Consider the following 18,647-nt stretch of genomic DNA (forward strand, 5'->3'; position numbering starts at 1 on the left):
TGCTAATTGTTTATAAGGAAACTCTTAATAGTAAGATATGACATATTTTAAGATTCCTCTTATATTCACTAAATACCATCCATACCTGAAGTTTCTCTCATCATGATTATATCACCATCTTCCTGGGGACCTCTACTGTCTTTCCTGAAATTTGTTCCATTAATAATCATGTCATTGTTACAGACTTTTACCTCTTCACTCTGTTCCTTTAAGCATATATACGTGGTCAAGTCTTTTTCTCTTATTGGTATTGGGGACGGGATATGGAGTAAGGAGGATTCTTGATCTTGAAAATTGGAAATAATGGTCTGTGCTTTCTCCCTACTTTCTCATCTCCCATTCAGTAGTCCTCTGCATCTTAGCTGTAGTAGTAACTAACATGGATTTTGGAACCTGACTGCTTGGATTCAAATCCTGGTTCTGCTATTTGGTTGTATGATCTTGGATAAGAAAATTCTTAGTTTCTCATCTGTTAAATGAAGATAAATTGCTTAAGAAGTGCTTGGTACCTAGTAAGCAATATGTAAATATCACCTACTGTTATATCATTGCTTTGACCATCATACCACTCCGTAGAAATTGCTTTTGATATGGTCATTCTTGACCTTCTGTTTGCAGGGTTCACCATGGCCTCTTTACCTTTGAGAAGTTGACATCCACTTTAACTGACAAATCCCAAACCTATATTAAGCATAATTCTCCTTCCTGAGTTTCCCTCCAGTATATGTAACTATTATATGGACTTTTCTGCCTTGGATAATATTACACTTAAACTAAATGTATCTACTAAGACCAACATACTCCCCTCCCCGCCAAGAAACCTGATCCTTTATCCCTTCTACTCCCTTTTAGTTACAACTATCCCAAATTGAAAACTTGACACTTATTCCAAATCCCGTTCATTCCATTGCCTCTTAATGTCACTTATATCCATCTTCTCTTTTACTGTCGCTACACTATTTCAATATTTGAGCAACTTTTATATGAACTATTGAAATACATCTCTAACCTCATATTTTTGTTCTTTCGTTTATCCTCTTCCACTCATTTAGTACACTGATTCAGTCATTGTTTTATAATGTTAACTCTTAAGACTTGCTTCCCGTCACTTAAAGGATAAAATCCAAATGAGACCCTATCTACCTCTTTAGCCAAAACTAAAGGTTCTTAGAATTTAAGTTCCAAACTTCTTTGCATATACTGTTTTCTCTTCCCTGGTTGCCTTTCCTACACCTCCACCTCTCCCCCTTTTCCTTTGTCTCTCTTCTGGTTAAATACCTGTTACACAGTGAGAATCGTGAAAGCAGATGCTGTGTTTGGTTTTCTTTTATATCCCCAATGTTTAGTATAATGCCTGAAATACGTTAGAACAGTGTTTCTCACAGTGTGTCTATGGATGAGATAGCATAATCAGCCTTAAAATAAGCATAGAAATTAAGCATAAGTGATCTAAGACTATTCTAGAAATTTGTCAGGGTGATTATCTATTAAATCTCATGATAAAAATGGGGCATTGTTTTTTGTATGTCCTTTTTTTTCCCTCATCTTTCTAGTGGTTCATTTTTATTGTAGTTTATAAAGTTTCAGTCTGTGATGATTTGGAAATTTTTTAAAAATTAGTTCCTTCATGCAAATAGAGAAAAATACTGCATTAGAAAATATACCAGAAATGTTTAGAACTTGACCTGTACCAAATTAATGGTATTTCTGAAATTGCCTAAACTCCAAAAGAGGACATTAGTTGGTTTTTTTTTTTTTTTGAGCACATTAGTTTTAAAAAGAATTATAGCAAAAAAAAATTTTTAATTAAAAAGAATTATAGTACATAGCGTATATATTTACTTCTTGCAACTAAAAAGTCAGAAATTTACCAATATATATAAAATGCAAGAAATACTACATCTTTATATTCCACTAGTGTAACCAATCTGATAGCTCTTGAATTGGGCTGCCATGTTAATTACAGCTTGTCAGAGCAGCCCCCATTATTACAATGCAAACAATTTCTTGAATGATTTCATGGTGTAAGATAGGAAAAAATCCTTTAGAACATGATTTTTATACTTCTAGAGACTTTTGAAATAATGATCTTCTTTTCTTAATATTTGTTGAGGGATTACATAAATTTTTTGTTATGAAAATAATCAGAAACCTTCATAATTCATGCTGTTACATGTTATTTAAAATTCTGCTTCAACTCACATGAAGTATTATCAGCTATGGGCCTAATGTAATGAAATGATGCAGAGAAGTATATAACATAGTGGTTTCCTTAAAGAATGTAAAAAAAATCAGTTAAACTGTTTAGAATTTTTCTGCTATCCTTTCCTGTATGCCTTTACAGAAGAACTGAAAGATCAGTGAATCACACAATTCAATATACTCATTTATTTAAAAACGTTTCTTTACTGAATACTATGTGCAAAGTACTGAGCCACACATAAAATTATAAAGAACGGGGGATCCCTGGGTGGCTCAGTGGTCTAGCGCCTGCCTTTGGCCCAGGGCGCAATCCTAGAGTCCTGGGATCGAGTCCCGCGTTGGGCTTCTGGCATGGAGCCTGCTTCTCCCTCTGCCTGTGTCTCTGCCTCTCTCTCTCTCTATGTCTATCATGAATAAATAAAATCCTTTAAAAAAAATTATAAAGAACCATTGTTTTTCCTTAATCCTTTGTCTTACCTAAAATAGTGACATTTCATTCTGAGCCAGTTTTGAATTATTAATGGAATAGAGTAGATAGCAGTACTAAACATTAAAATTGAATTTATATACTTTAGTTCTTTAAAAGAAATATAACTTACATTAAAGTTCATTAATGTTATTAGAACCATATGTTTAAAAAAAAAAACCAAGTGTTTTTAGCTTGCTTCCTATAAATTGAATATTAAACATAAAATCACTCCTTAAAAAGTCTGTTACAAAAAAAGATTTTAGACAATTGCTGTTATAGTCTAGTTGTTTGAAAGCCTTAGTACATCTGCCCGAAACTTATAGTATTGTTGTTGGTGTAATCATTATCACAGAAGCTTTCAAATTTATTTATATTCAAAGTGGATCTTTAATTTCTTCTTGTAGGGGGATCCCTGGGTGGCGCAGCGGTTTAGCGCCTGCCTTTGGCCCAGGGCGCGATCCTGGAGACCCGGGATCGAATCCCACATCGGGCTCCCAGTGCATGAAGCCTGCTTCTCCCTCTGCCTATGTTTCTGCCTCTCTCTCTCTCTCTCTCTCTCTCTCTCTGTGTGTGTGACTATCATAAAGAAAAAGGAAAAAAAAAGGGAATCTTTAAAAAAATTTCTTCTTGTAGCATTTAACATGAAAATTAATGGTCTTTACATAATCATGACTTTTTTTTTTAACATTTTAAGATTTACTCACTACCAGTAACAGTAGTCTTTTTATAAACTTAGAATTCTCCTCACTCAATTCTATAGATGAGAGAAAAAAAGCGTTATTTCTTTGCTAGCTGACAAAATGTTTCCAATTAGTTCTCATACTTTCCCAGAGTTCTCATAATACTAGTTCATTGAATTTAAGTAGTATATGAAGAAGAAATTACCTAGAATTTGAAGAAAAGAGTAACAGCAGGAACTTTAAATGAAACTTAGTTTTATTTAGATCTTAAGTATAGCACCCAGATTAATGACAGATGTTAAATTTGTTAGAACAATATCCTTGTCGAATTCAAAACTGCTGCCTTTGAAAACTATTTTATGTAAAATTCCAATATTTTAAGTTGAGTATTAAGTTGACTAGTTGGAAGGAGGAAAGAACCATTAAGTTTTTTTTTAATAAATGAATTAAAGTTACATCCACTTATATTTTACTTACCTAAATTTGTTTTTGAAAGAGAGCTTGAAAAGAGATTGGAAATGAAAAGCAAAATAGAGCGATTGTTTGCTTTCCTAAAATATGTGGAGAAGCTTTAGAATTGATCTCTCAAATGTAATGAGATTTGCCTTTCCTAGGAAAGTAACAAAGTAACAAAAGTAATAAAAAATAAAATACCAAGTGTCTTAAAAATAACTCATTTTAATTTTTTACTTGATGAGGACACAGGCTTATATTTATAGATTTTCATTGTAAAAGTCTACATCACTTTCGTTTCTCATCCACTATTTCATTGCAGAACTAGAGCCAGTATCCCAATATTAACAGAATGCTTCAGAATTTTTCAGTACCTTTTCAGAATGTTTATACAGTTGTCATGACAAAGTGAAAATCAATAGCATGGCAAATCTGAAAATTCTAATCCCATCTAATCTTAAAATCCAGGAAAAACATATTGGGTTATTCTAAGGTAACCATGGATTACTTCAGGTTTTATTTTTAAATCATAAGAAAATAAAATGGTTTCCTCATTTTAGATTGGGTTTTTATTTTTAGTATTGGTTAGTTTGAAGGTGTAGCTACTTTTTTTAAAGGGTTGTGAGTGGCATTACATTTTGATCAGTTACAGAATGAGTTACACAACTCAAAGCTTTAGGTAATCAAAAATTAAGTTTGTTTTCTTTCCTGTTCTAGTTACCGGTTTACTAAAATAGTGAGCATACATGATCACTTGAAAATTGGGCTTCTGGAGCACCTGAACAGAAAGGGAGTGGTTCATATTCAGCATTACAAAAGACAACTTTCTCTTTTTGAAGGGGATTACTTTGGCTATTTTCCAGGTACTGGGGAAATTCCAGATTCATTACAAGTTATTGGGATGGCTATTAATTATTCATTTCCTAAAATATGTTGATTACAGACTTGAGATTTGGTTATACAGTAGAACTTTATTTCACTTCATCAGTTTAAAAAATAATATGGAAGTTTATAGTGAAATACAAAATTGAAACTTACATGAGTCACATATTTTTTCAGAGAACTCTAGAAACATCACTCTTACTGTTCACAACATATTTAATGGAAGAACTTATTGAAAATAATGTAAGAGCAATAGGATTTGTATATATGTGTATAAGGAAAAGTTATGGGCAGAACATTGTAGCTTTTCCAACTAATTAAATAATGAAAGAAAATCATAACCTCACATAATATTACAATTTTAGATATATGGAAATTTATAACTAGAGAGTTTTTCATAGAGAATTATAACTTCATAAAATAGTTGAATGATATATGCATTCTTTTAAAAAAATAGTTCTTCATGGTGGCAGTGATTAAAGTTATATATATATATTGAATCGTAGAGCTGAATGTCCACTCAATGAGACATTTGATTATTTAGAAGAATTCTCTTTAGAATTTTTATGTTTGGGTTGAAGATTTGGGGAAGAGTCTTTATAAAAATCTGTTTCCAAGTATTTTTCCTTTACATATCTTTTACTTTTATCGATTTATCTTGATAGTTTGGAGCATTCATTATAGCTGTTTTCCTTCATTAGGAAAGCCTGCCTGGGCATTATTTGGACTTTTATTCTTTGAACTTTTAGAACTTTCAAATACGTTATAGTTCTATAATGGTACAATTCAGTGTTTTCACTTTAGTATTTTCCTACTGCTCTCAATTTCTCTAAGGACTGTTTCCAGTCTTTCTACTGTACAAGTTTTCATTCATTCAACACACTTTTATTAATGTATGTGTCAGGCATTGTGCTATATAGACTCTGAGGTACAAAAGTGGGTTAGACTGGATACTACTCTTAAGATAAGTACAGTATAAGTGAGCTCAAGATACAGTGTTACTTTAGAGGAAGGAATATTAGTTCTTCCTTGAGGTGCTGAGGAAGATGTAATGTTTTTAAGAGATTCTGAGATAAGTGTTAAAGAATGAGTAGGAATTTCTTACAGGAGAATATTCTAAGAAAGGGAGTTAGTGGTACATGCTAAGGTTCAATCTTAATACATTAAACTAAGGACTATGTCTTAAGACTCCTAATTCAGATTCACATTCAAGAATACTCTTTATTACAGTTTCTATTGTAAATGCATAAGCAAGCGCAAGTAGAGAACCACAGAACCACTTTTAGGAACAGATGCTTAGCAGTCATGTCTGCTTACAAAATGATTGGCTTGCACATTCCCAGGCAGTCTCTCATTCTTCATGGATCAATAATTTTTCATACTAGCTTATATCCTGAACCTTCTAGTTAACCAACTAGTCATTTTATCACAAAAGCTAATAAATTAATGAATGCCAGAACTCTAACATATACTAAATATGAAATTTAGTTTTTTTAATCCTTAGATCTTCATATCCTCTTGTTGAATTCACACACTATAAATTTGCCTAGGAATCATAAAAAATATTTAAGTATAGAAATATTTATCCTAGTTAACAAGTGCAGTTTTGCTTGTTCATTATTGTTAGTTTTATTTATTCTCTTTTACATTAAGAACTGAAACTATTGGTGCAGAATTCTTTTCTTCATTCTGATTATTGCTTTACTTTTAGCTTGGTATTTGACAAAATTCTACCCAATTTTGGGAACAACTATAGGCACCATTATGATAAACAAAATGTGGCTTAAGATACATTTTTTATGATCAGTCACAATACCTCGTATTTGGACCTCATTTTTTTGGTAATGAGTTGTAAGAGGTAGTTCTCCCTGAAATACTGAGGTGTTGGTATTTGTCAGTGGCAGGGAGTTGAAATCTGAATTAACAGAGTTGGAGCTCAGTATGTCATGTGACTGATAGAATGTCACAAAGTTTATAGGTAGCCACAGAAATAACGTACTAATATTGTTGATCTAATCCCTTTTGTTTCAATGATAGATTTATATCTATATTCTCAGATTTTACTAGGAAAAACCGTGTATGTTAAGAAAGGATGAGTTTTGTTCTGTTTCACAGTTCAAGAATCATGGAGAGTGAAAAATATATCCACATAGGCGCGCAGCACATGTCGTGTAATTTTAGGTCCATATTACGTCACTCAGTAAAGTATTTTACAGGCTAGAAAGGAAATGCCTTATGTCTACCTATGTAGGGCTTTTAATATATATATGTCTTAGGAAAGGAATTGTTTTGGGACAGTCCCAGTCAGATAGAAGAGTGATGTTTGTTATAATAGAGGAATTTTGAGAGAGATACTTTAGACGTATGGTTATGTTGGTTTTTATTATTGAACTAATCAAAATTTTTATTCTTAAAACATTGTATTTAATGGCAAGAAGTCCAAGTGTCCAGTGTTCTTTTAACTGTCAAAGATGTTTATGTTTCTAAGATAGCCTCATGTTAAAAGATAGAATGAGTTGCATAAATTACTGCATTATGATCAATTTTAAGAAATGACCTTCTTTCTTCTGCCACAGTGATGGCACTGAATACTGATAACACTTGAGGCATGGAAATATTTTAGTTGTTTGACCTGTATTCTAATTATACCGTGAAATTTATAGTCAAAATTATAGGAGAACTTACAATATTTTAAGTGGTTTTTATACTATTTCAAGAATAATGTTATTTTCAAGGTAAGAGAGAGAGGTATTTTCAGCATGAGAAAGAAAAGCCTGATATTTTGAGCTATTAAAATATTTGCCTTATTAATAGAATACTTAACTGTCTATTAAATTTCTGTATTTATAAAAAAAATTCTGTATGTGTTTGTATTTATTTTTTTTTAAATGCAGCTTGTGAGTTTCTTAAAGCATTATATTCTGGTGTACACCTGAAACTAATGTAACATTGTATCAACTACACCTACATTTTTTAAAAATTATGTTTAACAACTAGAATGCTCTTTTGGGCCATTTAGGACTTAATGGTTTAAATTTAAATATAAGGGTTATCTCAAAATATATTAGTTATAATATCTTGACACGTAATACAAACAGTAAAACTGGGATTTTTTTTTGTTGTTGTTATTTAGTTTGTTAATGTTGAATTATTGTCAACTTCAAAATGGCAGGTGTCATTTTGAAAATAATCACTGGTCCCTGTGTCAAGGACTTAAAAAATCCAAACAGAGACCCACTTAAAGGCAGGTAGTGGACTAAATGAAAAACAAAAGGGAAGGGTTTTTGTTTTTGTTTTTAAGTGTATTATTTTAAAATCTCTACACTCCATGTGGGACACAAACTCAGGGCTCCAAAATTAAGAGTTGCACAAAAGCATGGGAAAGTTTTTAATAGGTACTATTCTTCTTTTGGCTTAATATTCAGATAAAAGTGCTTGGAGAATCTTTGAGATTATTTATTACCAGCTAATATATTTTTGCCTCATTTAGTAATAATTCATTCAAGAAAATTTTAAGTACTTTGTGCCTAACATTGAAGGAAAAGAGTAAAAAACTAAGAGGATAAAAACATTTGTAAAAAATACAGGCAAAAACATGTTTTATTAATCATGCATTTAATATACACCTGCTGAGTGCTGGAGATATACATATAATTGATATAATGGTTCCTGTTCTCATGAAGGTCTCAGTCCATTTGACAAGACAGACAAACTAAAAATTAAAGTGACAGTGTGTTATAAAATAAGTACTGTAATAAAAGTGAGCATTATGCAATATGGAAACATACAGGAGGAAACACTGTAAGGAAATTTAGGAATATTTCCTACACAGGATACCTGAATCTTGATGGTTTAGTAGAAATCAGTAAGACAAAGAAGGTGTATTTCACATAGATGGAGTGATATTGCAAATTTACAGAGTGAGAGATTGTATGGAGGTCAAGGAACCGCAAATAATCAAATAAGACTTTGATGGAGTCAGATAAAGGTAAAGCAAAACATGAGGCTACATAGGTAGGCAAAGGACAGACTCTTCCAAAAACTTGAGATTTTATTCTGAAATTGTTATTAAAGGATTTATAGCAAGGAAATGACATGATTAGATAATAAATTTAGGAAGATCACTCTGGATGCTATTGGAAAGCTACAGAATTTTCAATTATATTTGGAAGCTCTTTGCAAGATATGGATACATGTAAACAGTTAAATGAGAAAGTTCAAAAATTGTTTTGTACAACTTGATTCTTAGTTTGGTAAAACTATAAATTCTTTGTATAATGGTGTTACAGACAGTAGAGGAATATCAGATTCTTAGTATAACCCTAACCCTGAACTGATCAAATACAAGGATTTGAAAAAACGATAATAAGAAGGATTTGAAAAATAATTGTTGGAAATACTGTCTGACTTCCTCCTCTTTGCCTCATTGACTATATAGTGTTGATCCTATTTGTACTAAATCAAATGATACTACTAAGTAATGGCTTTTAGGGTAGCCATGGTATATTCTGGGTTGCCAGACTGTACCTCTAGTGCTGGGTTTATAACTGAAAAGAACATTTAGTGCAAAAGGAAGAGAATGAATCTTAAAAGATGTGTAAGATTATGAAAAGTTGAAGTATAAAAGGAGTTCAGAAGTAGCAAAGTATCCTTTCCCGAATTGCCTCCTATGCTATAACCTACCTCTGTCTTCCTCTTGCTCACATAAACTTCGTTACTGCTAAAAATGGCTTATTAAGCTAAGGTCTATATACTCTACCCCAAACATTTTAAACTGCTTTTATATTGCTTTCGTTGCTGAAAAATTATAACAAAGTCCGTGACATTATAAACTGCCAATTTGAGGAGTATTATTTTTATTCCATTGAAAATATTAAAATAGATATTATGGTTACTTGCATAAACAAAAATTAATTCATAATTGAAACCACAAAATAGAAGTTTATCATTTATTTAAAAAAAAAGAACATGCCTAATTTTGAAGTTTTAGCCAAACCGTACATGGTATATAGACATAGTTTATGGTACCGAAGTTACTGGAATGAACCCAGCAGGTTGAACTTTTCATAGCTGCCGAGACTTTGATCCCAGACTATTAAACCAAATTAGTGGTAAAGCACGCTTTGAAAAATGTTGATTTCCATTCATAAAAATCTGGGCTCTCCTAAGAATGGGTTTCTACTCCTTCCATGCAAGCAACCACCTTCACTTAAAGTACTTTGCCACTTGACTCCCAAAACAAATTTCTTCCTGCAACAACAACAACAAAAGACCTATATAACCATATTGTCTGTCAGTCATTACATATTCTTTTTAATGATGCTAGACATCTAGTTGATAAAGTAATATTGGATTCATAATTAAGTCAAATTGTATGGTATTATCAACTTAAAATCATTCATCTTGAGATAAAATATTGTGGAAAAACTGTACTTCTGCCATCTATTTTATTTTAAATCCTAAATTATTTAATTCTAAATGGAAAAGAGTTGGAGAATTAACTTACTCATAGTTTTAATCTTGCCATAAAGGAAAATTGGATTGTTCTGATATTGAAGAACTTGAAGTAAAAGCACACTTAGCCAGAGTTCACATAACAAAAGTTGGTTTCCTTGGGCTCAGCTAACCTGTATTGTCCCTTCTAAAAGTGGTTGACCAAATGGAAAATGTAAAGGCTGCTCTTTCATGATAAGGAATTGGCATTGGAAGCAGTAAATACCTCTTTAAAGTTAATTTCTTGCTTGCACTCTGTCTCAGTTTTTACCTACTCAGGCTAATTTGCAGGTGCCTGGGATGAGTAGACAAACCATAATTTCTACCAATCAAGTAAAAGAAGGAAAGAAAACTCTGAGCTTCTCTCCCAGTTAACAGGTAGTTTGCTGTGGTTAAAATTAATGCAGATTTTACAGCAACAAATATTAGCATTTTCATTTATTATAAGTAATTGATTTGAAATTTGGGAAATGAATAGTTGAGTGCATCATTTGAGTGTTTATTTAACCGGTTACTTATTAGTTCAAGAAGCCATCATTTAAATTTTTCTCTGTATATTGTGGCAAATCAGTTTGTTTCTCTCTTCATTTTAACATGTTTAATGTGTGGTTACTTTCACTTGAAAATGTGTTTTATTCTTTGCAGTGTTTGAGCAACACACCTCCACTTACTGAATACTTCCTCAATGATAAGTATCAAGAAGAACTGAATTTTGACAATCCCTTAGGAATGAGAGGTGAAATAGCTAAATCTTATGCTGAATTGATCAAACAAATGTGGTCTGGAAAATTTAGCTATGTCACGCCAAGAGCCTTTAAGGTTAGTATAGTAAATATATTTTAAGTGAGGGCTGTATCATCCCAAGAGGACAAAAATAGGTTCTTTGGGGAAGGAGTGACAAAGTCATAACTGTTAGGTTGGTTTGTGGCCCTCCATAGGGACCCAGCACAAATAGATACAAAGTATATATCTCTGCTGTTAAATTTTCTAGATGGGGGGATGGGACAGATGTTTACTTTAAAATGTCCAAAAAGGCTGAGTGAAATAAGTCAATCGGAGAAGGACAAACAGTGTATGTTCTCATTCATTTGGGGAATATAAATAATAGTGAAAGGGAATATAAAGGAAGGGAAAAGAAATGTTGGGAAATACCAGGAAGGGAGACAGAACATAAAGACTCCTAACTCGGGGAAACGAACTAGGGGTGGTGGAAGGGGAGGAGGGCGGGTGTTGGAGGGGAATGGGTGACGGGCACTGAGGTGGACACTTGACGGGATGAGCACTGGGTGTTTTTCTGTATGTTAGTAAATTGAACACCAATAAAAATTAATTTAAAAAAAATAAAATAAAAAAAAATAAAATGTCCAAAAAGGTTCTGGGGGGTGGGGAGGGCAATAATGAAATAAAGGTTGGAAAACACTGTTATGGTACAAAATGACAAGAGAGTATGTGTAAGTTGGTTTTAGAATATAGTATCTGAGAAACCTACATTAATTTTTATTACAAATGTAAAGGCTAAATTTGGGCATGTCATCGAAATCTAAGAACTCAATTTGAGAGTCATAAGTTTGAAAAATTAATGAAATGAAACTGGTATGCAAAACCACCATATATTAAGTATTTTTAATATAATCCTTAAACTTTTAATTTTATTCTTGTGGTTACTTCTCAGAACCAATGAAACCTCAAATAATTTATTTTGTCATTCAAATAAGAATTGAGCTGAAATTTAGTTTTATATAGTTTAAAAAGTCTTCATATTTATTAACAGGTGAGTTCTATTTTAAAGAGAATAGCGGTGGTCACCTGGGTGGCTCCGTGGTTGAGCGTCTGCCTTTGGCTCAGATCGTGATCCCGGGGTCCTGGGATCGAGTCCCATATCGGGCTCCCTGAGGGGAGCCTGCTTCTCCCTCTGCATCTCTCTCTGTGTCTCTCATGAATAAATAAATAAAATCTTAAAAAAAATAAAAAAATAAAAAATAAAGAGAATAGCAGTTTTCAGCTGTTTTTTTAACACAACTTAAATGATGCTCATATAGACAACTACTAGGCAACATTTTATTAACAATGTAGTAGTTCTTAAAAAATAAAACACTACTGTGTTTATCTTCTTTAACTTTCTGAGCTTTGGACAAGCTAGGTTAGACAAACTATTTTACAACCCTTACCAATGATTCCAGTTAGTTTTATTTTACTGGATATTGTCTTTTGAAATTATGTGTAAACAGTCTCTTGATACCTGACTTTTCTTTCACATTTCTTTTCAGTTTTATCAAAAAAATACTTAGTACTGCAAAGACTAGGAAAATTATAAATGAACACAAACATTCCTGTTATCCCTGAGATTTATCCTCTTTAGACACACCAACTAAATGAGAGCTTTGTAATTTTTTTTAGTGATCCAGAAATATTATTGAATTTTAATAGTCTTTAGTATTTCCAAATCCTTTGTACAAAACTTCACCATATTTTCTCCTTGTTCTTTACTCAGGTCAGCATTTCGTTTCTGGGTTACAGATTAGCTATTTATTATTTAGAGGGGATCCCTGAGTGACTCAGCAGTTTAGCCCCTGCCTTCAGCTCAGGGCGTGACCCCGGGGTCCTGGGATTGGGTCCCACATCAGGCTCCCCGCAGGGAGCCTGCTTCTCCCTCTGCCTGTGTCTCTGCTGTCTTACTCTGTGTCTCTCATGAGTAAATAAATGAAATATTTAAAATATATGTATATGTATATTTAGATATGTAATTATATTTATGTATGTGTAATTACCATATCTGCCAATGACTGCAAAAGTGCTACAAGTTGATTTTAGCAGTTCATGAATTCACAAAATATGAAATCCATGAATGATGAGAATCAATTTTTTTATTTTTATTTTTATTTTTTAAGATTTTATTTATTCTCTGTGAGAGACAGAGAGAGAGAGAGAGAGGCAGAGACCCGGACAGAGGGAGAAGCAGGCTCCATGCAGGGAGCCCGATGTGGGACTCAATCCCGGGTCTCCAGGATCATGCCCTGGGCTGAAAGCAGGCGCTAAACCACTGAGCCATTCAGGGATCCCCGAGAATCAATTTTTTTTAAATCAGTCTTGTCCCTATAACTGATTTTATACTTTTGCTTTTCTTACAGACCCAAGTAGGACGTTTTGCACCTCAGTTTTCTGGATACCAGCAGCAAGACTGTCAAGAGCTTTTAGCTTTCCTATTAGATGGATTACATGAAGATTTGAATAGAATTAGGAAAAAACCGTATATACAATTAAAAGATGCAGATGGAAGGCCAGATAAGGTAAATTTAATGTCATTATTGTCACCACTTTTATAATAATGTGATATCTTTGTGTAATATGTGTCTGGTTTTCTTACAGATAGTTGCTGAAGAAGCCTGGGAAAACCATTTAAAAAGAAATGATTCTATCATAGTAGATATATTTCACGGCCTTTTCAAATCAACTTTAGTTTGTCCTGAATGTGCTAAGATTTCAGTAACATTTGATCCTTTTTGTTACTTAACACTTCCATTGCCCATGAAAAAAGAACGTACCTTGGAAGTATATTTAGTCAGAATGGATCCACTTACCAAACCTATGCAGGTAAGTCATGATTATTTTCTTTGCATTTGTTACTTTTATAAAAACTTAGTGTTGAGACCTTGTGTCTCAAGCACAATTCAGTAATAAGTTTATTTATATAAGAGATTTTACAAGCTAAATACTTTGGGAATTAGTACAATTTTTTAGAATCTTGAAATGGTGAGGGATTTATAAATTATTATTTATAAAAAACAAAATTCTCAGTCTTTTTCTTATGAAAGAAAAATGAGAGGTTGTTCAATTTTGCAGTGTTAAGATAAATATGAGCCTAACAAAGATTTTTCCTATTTTCCAACTTGAACTTTAATGTTAATTGTAAGTTTTTTTTCTAGTGGGCTGTTGGAAGTAAAACTAATACCATACATTTTGATTCATGATTTGATAGTGGTATAATTAAATACCTATAATTTTTAATATACCTTAAGCATCTTAAGAACTCAAAAGAGAAATAGAAATTTAATTCAGCTATAAATATTCGCTTCAATAATGTTCTAAGCAAAGCACTATATTTTCTCCCTTCACTAATCAGTTAATCATTTCCTGACGCTTGAATCACCCTACCAAAAGTAGTTCCTTACTCTTCTACTTTGAGTGCCCCTAAAATGCTGTTATCACATTTATCAAATTTAATTATGACCCCTGGTTTACTTATCTTTTCTCTGTTAGACAGTTCTTTGAAGATAGGAACATTGTAAATCATTGTATTTCCAACCCCCATGACTCGTAGTACTACTAAAGCAGAAGTATTCAAAAATTATATTCATTCAAATATGTGTAGGGCACCCAGTGAAAATGTAAAGCTCTGTTTGGCGGACAGAGCAGACATGGTTCCTGCTTTAGAGGACTGTTGACTAAAGATCTTTAGCTCAGAGTTCTAGCCAGATAGTGCAGTTTCTTAGAGCATAGTTGTATTAGTCTGCTCAGGCTGCTATAACGAAATGCCATACAAACTGAGTGGATTTAAACAACAGAAATTTATCTTCTGATAATTCTGGAGGCTGGAAGTCTAAAATCAAGAGTACTAGCATGGTTGGTATCTAGTACAGACTCTCTTCCTGATTTACAGGCAACCCTATCCTCAGTATGTTGAGAGAGAATACCTGTAGCACACAAGCTCTCTAGCATCTCCTTATAAGGACACTAATCTCATCATGGAGGTTCACCTTTTTGATCTCATATAAAGCTCCCAAAAGCCCCATCTCCAAATATTGTTACATTGGTGGTTAGGGCTTCAATACATAAATTTTAAGTGGACACAATTCAACCAATAGCAGTATCATGAGATCTGTATGAAAGGTCTGCTTTTGAACAAAGTTATGATCTTACCATTAATTTGGTGGAAGTGTTTGGGTTTACTGTCCACAAGAACATTATAAATGAAGTGTTCCTAGTACAAGTATAGTCCTTTCATTCAAGCTAATTAAAGTCTAGTGAAGATTAGTCGTGCCCTCAGTAATGTAAATTTCCCCTATTTCTTTTGCTCCTTCTTTATGTTTCCTTTACAAACTCACTGATCCTGATGGTCTCATATCAATATTTCATTCAGTAGTACTCAGAATATTGAGTAGGGCCTAGGAAGCCCTGCTTTTATTTTTTGCCAGGGGAATATATGCTCACATTCTCTAAAGTACATTTGTTAAAGACAGTGTTCTCCTATGCCAATAATACAAAAGTAAGCTATATTACATAGGGACAGGTCACATTCAAATTTCACATTAGCTGTAGGCGTGTATTGAATGTTCTCCCATAATTTGGGTTTTAAATTATTTTTCCAGCAATATGAATTTCATTAGTATAACTCTTCTCACTTGGTGGCCAAAAATACAGATTTGTGGAGATCAGAGCCATGGTTAGCATAAAGGAATCGGGCATTTTTTTTCTACTTCAAAGAAGTAACAACTCAAATACAAAATGATAGGCTCGCTAACGGTATGCTTAACCAGCTAGAAAGGATAGGGAAATTTAGCTGAGTTAACCTACTTGATGAGTTTTCCCATCAGTGAAGTTGATTTAGGTCTTAGAAGTTTATTAGTAATTGTACTAGCATGTATTATGTATTGGATTCTGATTTTCTGCAAAGTGTTGGAAATACAAAGATGTTCCTGGTTCTTGTTCCTGAGAACCTTTTCATACAATGTGAAAAATGCTGTGGCAATGCTGTAGGAATATACATACAAAAGGAATGATACACCCAAACTGCCAATGCCTGTGTTGAATCCTGAAGGATGATTAGGTTTTAAATGTATGAAAGCTGGAAATAAAGGCATTGTAGACCAAGAGAGTGGCATATACAAAGACCGAAAGGCAAAAGATGACATGGCCCACTTCTGGAAATTAGAAGTAGATAATATGGTAAGCAGAAGAACTCACAAAGCTCATAAAGAACTTTGCTGCCATGATAGGAGGTTTGGACTTCATCCTAAAAATTAGGGGAACCATTAAAGGTTATTAAATAGAGCACTATGTGACCAGATTTTTATTAGAGAAAGAAGACCCAGGCTACTGCAAAGACTGGATTGGAAGAACTTAGGTCGGATATACTAAGACCATGTAAGAGAGTTTTGCAGTGATCACATGACAAATGAAAATGACTAGAACTCTTAAGATTAGTATCAGGGTGACAGAAGAATCAGTTGAATAAAAGAAGTAAAAATGTAAAAAAAAAAAAAAAGTAAAAATGTTTAAGAGTATTCAAAAATGATGCCAAGTTTTTTTGGGTTGCAAAACTGAGGAGACACTGGGTGCTATTTGCCTTAATGGGATATATATAGGAAGCAAGGTTTAGGAAGAAGCCTGTTATAATATTGGATATGTTGTCCTAACATGACCTAAATCTATGTTTAGTACTGGATATGTTGAGGTGCATGAGGAAAATTAGGTAGAGCTTATCAGTAAGCATTAAGTTTATCTATCTAGACTAGAAGAGAGGTGTCTGGTTGAGATAGAAATTGGGCATGAGTTCTATGACAATGATACTGAATGTCTTAGAAGGATGAGATTCCCTAAGGCTAGGGTGACTCTGTAATGTATCATCTAAACTAGAACTCTTTTAAAAATAAAAGGGGCCGATCCTGGAGACCCGGGATCGAATCCCACGTCGGGCTCCCGGTGCATGGAGCCTGCTTCTCCCTCTGCCTGTGTCTCTGCCTCTCTGTCTCTCTCTGTGTGACTATCATGAATAAATAAATAAAATCTTTAAAAAAAAATAAAAGGGGTCATTATTAATCATTATATTACCAGGACAGCAGGTTCATCCAGGGCTGAGACAAAGCAAATTAGAATATATTGTCACCTGCTTTAAAGACAGTATATAGAATCAAGAAGAGGGTGAAGGGTAAAACTCTAAAGGAGTTTGACAACCTTGGTAATAGGTTAAATAGATGAGGACAGAAAGCTAGGGGTAGATTGATAAGTGAATGGAAAGTGAAGAATTTAAGATAGTCATTATAGACATTACTTTTAACAAGGTTATATTTATAAAGCAGAGGAGAAAGGAGGATAACTAGAGGGGGATTATCAGAGGGAAGGCAATGAGGGACTGGGTTTTTGCATTTTGTTTTTTGTGGGTTTTTTGAGAGACTGGTAGATTATTCCATTGCTTATGTAAGAATCAAGGTAAAATGACATAAAGGATGATTGCTGGGTTAGGTTCCCAAGGAAGTAGAACAGGATGGGAATCAGAACATAGATGCTAGTGGTAGCCTTAGATGGGAAGGGTAACATCTGGTTCTCTTTCCCTGTGTAGAAAAAAGATGGAGAAAAGGACCTTTTAGAAGTTTGTTCAGGGACACAAAGTTGGATATTTTCCTATCCAGTAGCCTCTACTTTTTTTGGTATTCTGCTGATAGTGAAGGGAGAAATTGCAAAATAAGGAAGCCTAAGGAATGGTGAAGATTGTATATAGTTACTGGGAAAAATGAAAGAAGAAGCAAATAAGGGATGCACAGAATTTCTGGCTAGTGTTGAACAATCTGTTAAGATTTAAGCACTGTGGATTTGTAGCAAACCAGTCTCTAAAATTGGTCAGTTTTCTCCAGCATATCTGAACAGCTCCAAGAAAGTATAGCAAGAATAAAATTGAATAACAAAATAGTTAAACGTTTTGCAGTGGAGTATTGAAGTGATGGATCCTGTGGGATCTGGATGGAAGGGCGTGAAGACAGTAGGAAGCTGGTAAACCCGGAGAAAATTAAGAATTAAAACTAGAATTCTAAATGCAAGCCAAGAATGGGAAAATGAGTTTCCAGGAATAATAATTAGCTGTCAGTCAGTCAGTAGCCTGATAAGAGGTTTAAGATATCAGAGGTGGGGCAAGTTTATGACAAGGTGCAAGAAGTGAACTACAGTTGAATGTAAGTGTGGGTCTCGGAATCAAAGAGCGAAGGAACGATAAGGCGAAGATAAATTATCCATATAGACATTATCAGCCAGGGGGACGCCTGGGTGGCTCAGCAGTTAAGCATCTGCCTTTGGCCCAGGGTGTGATCCTGGAGTCCCGGGATCGAGTCCCACATCAGGCTCCCTGCATGGGGCCTGCTTCTCCTCTGCATGTGTCTCTGCCTCTCTCTATGTGTCTCTTATAAATAAATAAATAAAATCTTAAAAAAAAAAAGACATTATCAGCCAGGATTAATGATAGGATTGGAGACGGACACTGTGCACCAAATACCAAGCGAATGTGAGGAGGCAACCATGAGGTCATTTTCATCTACTGAGTATTTCTTCCAAAGTAATAAATTCATTACAGTTTTTTTTGTTTTTGTTTTTTAGTACAAAGTGGTTGTCCCCAAAATTGGAAACATACTTGATCTTTGTACAGCATTGTCTGCTTTGTCAGGAGTACCTGCAGATAAGGTAATGTGTTTCTGGGTTTGAAG

General features: G+C 33.7%; 1 protein-coding gene across 7 annotated transcripts in view; it reads left to right on the forward strand.

Moving 5' to 3' along the window:
* Positions 1-18,647, forward strand: part of USP15 (ubiquitin specific peptidase 15) — a 123,017-nt gene that overhangs the window by 89,604 nt on the left and 14,766 nt on the right. For 4 of the 7 annotated variants that reach the window (XM_026001799.2, XM_026001800.2, XM_072741737.1 and 1 more), the window contains 4 exons: positions 10,825-10,998; positions 13,308-13,466; positions 13,546-13,770; positions 18,541-18,624. In XM_026001799.2, coding sequence (XP_025857584.1) covers positions 10,825-10,998; positions 13,308-13,466; positions 13,546-13,770; positions 18,541-18,624 — 642 coding nt within the window. Of the gene's footprint in view, positions 1-4,521; positions 4,668-10,824; positions 10,999-13,307; positions 13,467-13,545; positions 13,771-18,540; positions 18,625-18,647 lie in introns of those variants that run through there. The other 3 variants (XR_003235421.2, XR_011997880.1, XM_026001801.2) reach the window with 1 other exon arrangement.

Source organism: Vulpes vulpes, chromosome 16 (assembly GCF_048418805.1).
Source record: "Vulpes vulpes isolate BD-2025 chromosome 16, VulVul3, whole genome shotgun sequence".
NCBI lineage: Eukaryota > Metazoa > Chordata > Mammalia > Carnivora > Canidae > Vulpes > Vulpes vulpes.